Genomic DNA, 6,000 nt, shown 5'->3' with positions numbered 1-6,000 from the left:
CTCTGACCAATGAAGGGAAGCATACCAAACGCCTTCTTCACTATCCTATCTACCTGCGACTCCACTTTCAAGGAGCTATGAACCTGCACTCCAAGGTCTCTTTGTTCAGCAACACTCCCTAGGACCTTACCACTAAATGTATAAGTCCTGCTAAGATTTGCTTTCCTAAAATGCAGCACCTCGTATTTATCCGAATTAAACTCCATCTGCCACTTCTCAGCCCATTGGCCTATCTGTTCCAGATCTTGTTGCAATCTGAGGTAACCCTCTTCATTGTCCATTACACCTTCAATTTTAGTGTCATCTGCAAATTTACTAACTATACCTCTTATGCTCCCATCCAAATCGTTTAGGTAAATGACAAAATGACCCAGCACCGATCTTTGTGGCACTCCGATGGTCACAAGCCTCCAATCTGAAAAACAACCCTCCACCACCACCCTCTGTCCTCTACCTTTGAGCCAGTTCTATATCCAAATGGCTAGTTCTCCATGTATTCCATGAGATCTAACCTTGCTAACCAGTCTCCCATGGGAAACCTTGTTGAACGCCTTACTGAAATCCATATCGATCACATCTGCTGCTCTGCCCTCATCAATCCTCTTTGTTACTTTCTCTAAAAACTCAAATCATGTTTGAGAGACATGATTTCCCACGCACAAAGCTATGTTGACTATCCCTAATTAGTCTTTGCCTTTCCAAATATATGCCCCTCAGGGTCCGCCCAACAATTTGCCCACCACCGATGTCAGGCTCACTGGTCTATAGTTCCCTGGCTTATCCTTACCACCCTTCTTAAACAGTGGCACCACATTAGTCAAACTCCAGTCTTCCTGCACGTCACCTGTGACTATCGATGATACAAATATGTCAGCAAGATGCCCAGCAATCACTTCTCTAACTTCTCACAGAGTTCTAGGGTACACCTGATCAGGCCCTGGGTATTTATTCACCTTTATGCATTTCAAGACATTCAGCACTTCCTCCTCTGTTATATGGACATTTTGCAAGGTGTCACCATCTATTTCCCTACAGTCAACATCTTTTATATTCTTTTCCACAGTAAATACTAATGCAAAATACTCGTTTAGTATCTCCCCCATTTTCTGCGGATTCACATAAAGGCCACCTTGCTGATCTTTGAGGGGCCCTATTCTCTCCCTAGTTACCTTTTTGTCCTTCATGTATTTGTAAAAATTCTTTGGATTCTCCTTAACTCTATTTGCCAAAGCGAGCTCATGTCCTCTTTTTGCCCTCCTGATTTCCTCTTATGCATACTCCTGCTTCCTCTATATCCTTCTAAGGATTCACTCGATCTATCCTAACTATACCTTTCATCTGCTTCCTTCTTTTTCTTAACCAAACCCTCAATTTCTTTAGTCATCCAGCATTCCCTATTTTTGGGGTATTGAGTCCTAGTTCAGGACTTTCTCAACTGCAGGTTCAGTTGGCAGTTAGTAAGGCAAATGCAGTATTAGCATTCATTTCAAGAAGGCTGCAAGAGCAGGGATGCACTGCTGAGGCTGTACAAGGTTTTGGTTAGATTACATTTGGAATACTGAAAGCATTTTGGGCCCTTTATTTAAAGGAGGTTATGATTCTGAGGAAGAAGAGCTTGTCACATGATGAGTAGTTGAGCACGCTGGCTTTGTATTTGATGGAGTTTAGAAGAATGGGGGGTACAATCTTATTGAAACTTACAGAATACTGAAAGGTCAGCTTAGCATAATGCATAGATGTTTCCACTAGTAGGAGAGACTAGGACTTGAGGGAACAGCCTCATCAAGTGAAAGGATGACCTATTAGAACTAAGACAAGGATGAATTTCTTCAGCCAGAGAGTTGGTTAATCTGTGGAACTCATTGCTGCAGAGGACAATCAAGGCCAAGTCATTTAGAGTATTTAAGACAGTGATAGATAGATTTGTGATTAATAAGAGGATTAAGGATTACAGGAAAAAGGCAGAAATAACATATCATTGAATACCATTAATAACATACCATTTGCATTGAATGCTAAGCAGATGTCTGCTTTTGTCACACCAATGTTAAGAACGTAATTCCAATTTAAAACCTTCCAGCTACTTTCCAAGGACTCATGAATCAAGCTGCAATTAGTGTTCCTGATCGTGTGGTTTACTTGAATAATGTATTGATATCTAACAACACCTCAGAAGAACACGTAACCCAACTGGAATCTTTATTCCAACAGTTACAGTTAGCTGACCTGGTAATAAGACTTGCCAAGAGTGAATTCACAAAAGCACAGGAACTGAACTAGGACACATCTTAGGGCAAAAGCATATGCTGCCATGGATAGTCAAAGTCGAGGCTAAATGGGAAACATAAGATTTTTTGTTAATGTGCGGATTCTACTGAATATTTGTGCCAAATCTCAGCAAGATACATGTGACCAAAACAGATTTGTTGAAAAACATGCAAAATGGTCAACTGAGTGCCGGGCAACTTTATGAAGCTGAAAACAATTCTAACAAAGGAATCAGGTGTTGTCCATCCTTGATTTCATTAAACCCTTTGCTGCAAATATTGACTCTAGTGACTTAAGGCTGGATACTATCATATTGCAAGATCATGAATTGGGCATCATTAAAAATCTAGCAGGTTACTTACTTGAGATGATGGAAGTCACAGTTATTCCAGATAAAATTTTGAGATTGATTTGATTACTGAAGGGAAAACAAGGAGTTTTGGGGAAGTACTCAATCTGCATTCCACTTCTTGATCAGTATTCTGAAGACTTCAGATATCAGACCTAAGTTTCTTCTTTACTTGCAAAAGCCCATGCCCACTCGTATTATTCATGTATAATTCTTCATCCTAATTTCCCACATTTCCGCAACATATACCCGGCATATCAAACCAACATTAGAAACGAATAAACTTTATAAAATATTTTCATTTGTTGCTTTAGGTAGACTGGAACAAATGACTCTGAAATAAACTAAAAATAAACGTTTAATGCTTTCACTGCTTCTCAAGTAAAACCAAGTAAGTTATTTTCTCTTCACTTAGTGATTTTATTTGTAAAATATTGTGGCCACCAGAATGTTCATATATGTACCATACATGCACTCTTTATTGCCTTTGCACATTTTTGCCTCCAGCTAAAACTTCAGACAAGATCATACATTAAACAATTATTTCAATTGTAGAGAGCAGATCATACAAAGAAAGATAGGCGCCTCATGTGTATGAACACAAACATCCAATTCACTCACAAATTTTATTCTCATTCAGCTGTCCAGACCCAACAAAGTGTGATTTCACAAAGAACAAGTACTTTATTATAGTTATAGCAACCTGAAGCATTGAAACTAAACATCACCTTTAATAATACAGTTTAACATTGTATGCATACAAGTACCAGCAAGTTCATAATGAACTTTGATTTGTGGGTCCAGCAATTTTCATTCTTTTGCGAATGAAACAAAGTTCCAATAGTTCTCTTTTACATTTGCAGTGTGCGACCATTTATCTTCAGGCTGCATTTAGCAAATTTTATTACAGGCTGGTTTCTTAGTGATGTGCAAACTCACTCTTATTAAAGAGCTATTGATTACTAAATGCAGCTGCATGGGGAAGAAGGCATACAAAACATATCTTCTGTGCTGTAAACAAGATGATTTCTTTATAGAGTGGAAGCTCAGGAATTGCTTAAGTAGCAGAACAAATCCTCACAAAAAAGGGTGGGTGAGTCTTGAGCATATTGTGGAATACTTGCCTTTGGCATAGGTTTGCTGTACAGTTACAGAGCAAGGGCTAGAGGAAGCTTTGTTAAAAAAGAAATTAAAAAGCACACATGGGCACACATGACTTTTAAAATCAAATGGACAGGCCCACAGCCTAAAATCATTTCCCTAATAAGAGCATGCAGAATTGTTCTGATCTGCAAAGACTCAATTATTAACCAGTGTCAGTGATGTAGTTCAAAGGACACAGTACAAGCAAAAGGGATTGTTGATTATGATTGTAATTTTAGAACACACAAAAGGCAATACCTCATCATCTGTCAATTGTGACAGTCTCATAAATTTAATATATAATTGATTTGTGTAAAGATTGCATTTACCCTGAAGTAAGCAGCAATTACAAGTAACTCAAGTCTTTTACCCTACTGTAGTGTCACGGCAGTCCCTTTTGCCTGTAAGACTGAGTAAATATGCCAACAGTTAACAGATGCAGCACAAGGGACAATCCACCTCAACTGAAAGCAACCAGAATCCTTCATGATTTACATCATTTTTTTGCAGATAGACTTTCATTTAGGCAACCAATTTCATCCTGTGGATAGATACCCTACAAAGGTAGGGTAACAAAACATCATCCCAACTTATGATCCACAGACCTAGAAGGGCTAACTGTGGTCAGCTTCACTGAAGACCATCTTCATGGGCAGCTGAATGTTTACTGAGTGCATTACATAATGAAACATCACTGTGACGAGATGCTGATTAAAGTTTAGCATTCCTACTGTGATGTAGACAGCTATGATTGCATTGTGAATTTAGCTGACTTTCAATATGCAGCAGATTTGAATTGGCATCTTCACTAAGGCCTGACAAATGGTTTACACATGTTCAGTCCCATTGCGGCCCCTAAAGGTGCAGGATCCTGCTCGTTGGCAAATGCAAGCCCACTCCAGTTCAAGTGTACCTCGGCATTTCACACTGTTCACAGCGATTCAGTGCTGGATGGTTCAGAAAGGTGCAGCTGTTACAATTCCAAGGGGCACCTTCAAAATCCTCATCACGTTGGTGAGGTCTTGGGCTATATGCCATGACAGGACCAGTTTCTGCAACACAAGCAAAGTGAAGTTCAGATTTAACAGTGATTACTAAGGATTGATACTGTCGTGTGGTAATTAAGAAAATGTAAACTTCAAACATTTCCAATTCAGAATGCACTTTTCTCAGTACAGATTACAAACATTTTAAAAAAATGCTTAAATTCAAAGTTCTTCATTCATAACCTTCAGTATTGCACAAGCACAGCTAAAAGATAAAAAAAATGATGTTGGCAATGCTTTCTCCTGATGAATTACTGGCATAGTCACTATGCCAGTTTAACATTCAAAAAGAAATTCTTTAAACAATCTAACAACAGCATTTCCAAACCTACCAGTTTAAAAATCAAAACATAAGCTAGATTGCAAAACAAAGACTTTTTCATTGCACATCAAAATGATAATTGAAGTATATCAATTAAGACTGCTGATATTTAAATTTGAATTCAAATAGGATCTAACTGTCCACAGAAAATAGTGAAGTTTAGGAGTGTGGTTTGCACTTAATTCCAAGTCGGTCTGTCAGTACTCAGTCACTGATTCAGTTTCAGATCCACACACAGACAGAATAGTTGCTCCTCAGGTAGGTTTAAGGCATGTTGCCTGGATAGTGTTGGAAGGATTATTCATAGAACATTCGCAGTTTAAACAAACAGTAATACAAAACTTGAAAGGATTATGAACTGAACAGAAGGACAGGGCAGGCTTCAAAAGGATGTAGTTAGGCGGGTATATGATCGATTAAATTTAATGCAGACAACTGTGAAGTAATACATATTGATAGGAAGGACAAGGAGAAACAATGTAAAACAAAATGCACAATTCTCAATGCAGTGCAGAAACTAGGACAGTTGGGGTTTATGTGCATAAATCATTGAAGATGGCAGGGTAGGTGGAGAAAATGTTTCAAAGGCATATGAGATGGGAAGATTTACAAATAACAGCACAGAATACGAACATATGTAAGTAATGTTGAACCATTATTGAACACTGGTTCAGGCTCAACTAGAGTAGTGTTCAATTCTGGGGTACTGACCTTTAGGGAAGATATGGAAACTTTGGAGGATGCACAAAAGGTTTGCAAGAATAATTCCACGAGTGAGAGACTTTCTCAACAAAGACAGGTTGGAGAAGCTGGGGTTGCTCACCTTAGAGAAGGTCAAGAAATGCTGAAAATCATGATGGTTTTTAAAATAG

The 6,000-nt window shown here is 38.5% G+C and overlaps 1 protein-coding gene across 2 annotated transcripts in view; it reads right to left on the bottom strand.

Annotated features, from left to right (window-relative positions):
• Nucleotides 1-3,025: 3,025 nt before the first annotated feature.
• Nucleotides 3,026-6,000, bottom strand: part of tab3 (TGF-beta activated kinase 1 (MAP3K7) binding protein 3) — a 128,890-nt gene continuing 125,915 nt past the window's right edge. For both annotated transcript variants that reach the window (XM_060833520.1, XM_060833521.1), the window contains one exon: nucleotides 3,026-4,812. In XM_060833520.1, the coding sequence (XP_060689503.1) occupies nucleotides 4,664-4,812 (149 nt within the window). In that variant the 3' untranslated portion in view covers nucleotides 3,026-4,663. The remainder of the gene's footprint in view (nucleotides 4,813-6,000) is intronic.

Source organism: Hemiscyllium ocellatum, chromosome 12, assembly GCF_020745735.1.
Source record: "Hemiscyllium ocellatum isolate sHemOce1 chromosome 12, sHemOce1.pat.X.cur, whole genome shotgun sequence".
NCBI classification, from domain to species: domain Eukaryota; kingdom Metazoa; phylum Chordata; class Chondrichthyes; order Orectolobiformes; family Hemiscylliidae; genus Hemiscyllium; species Hemiscyllium ocellatum.
This window is presented reverse-complemented; position numbering and strand designations above follow the sequence as displayed.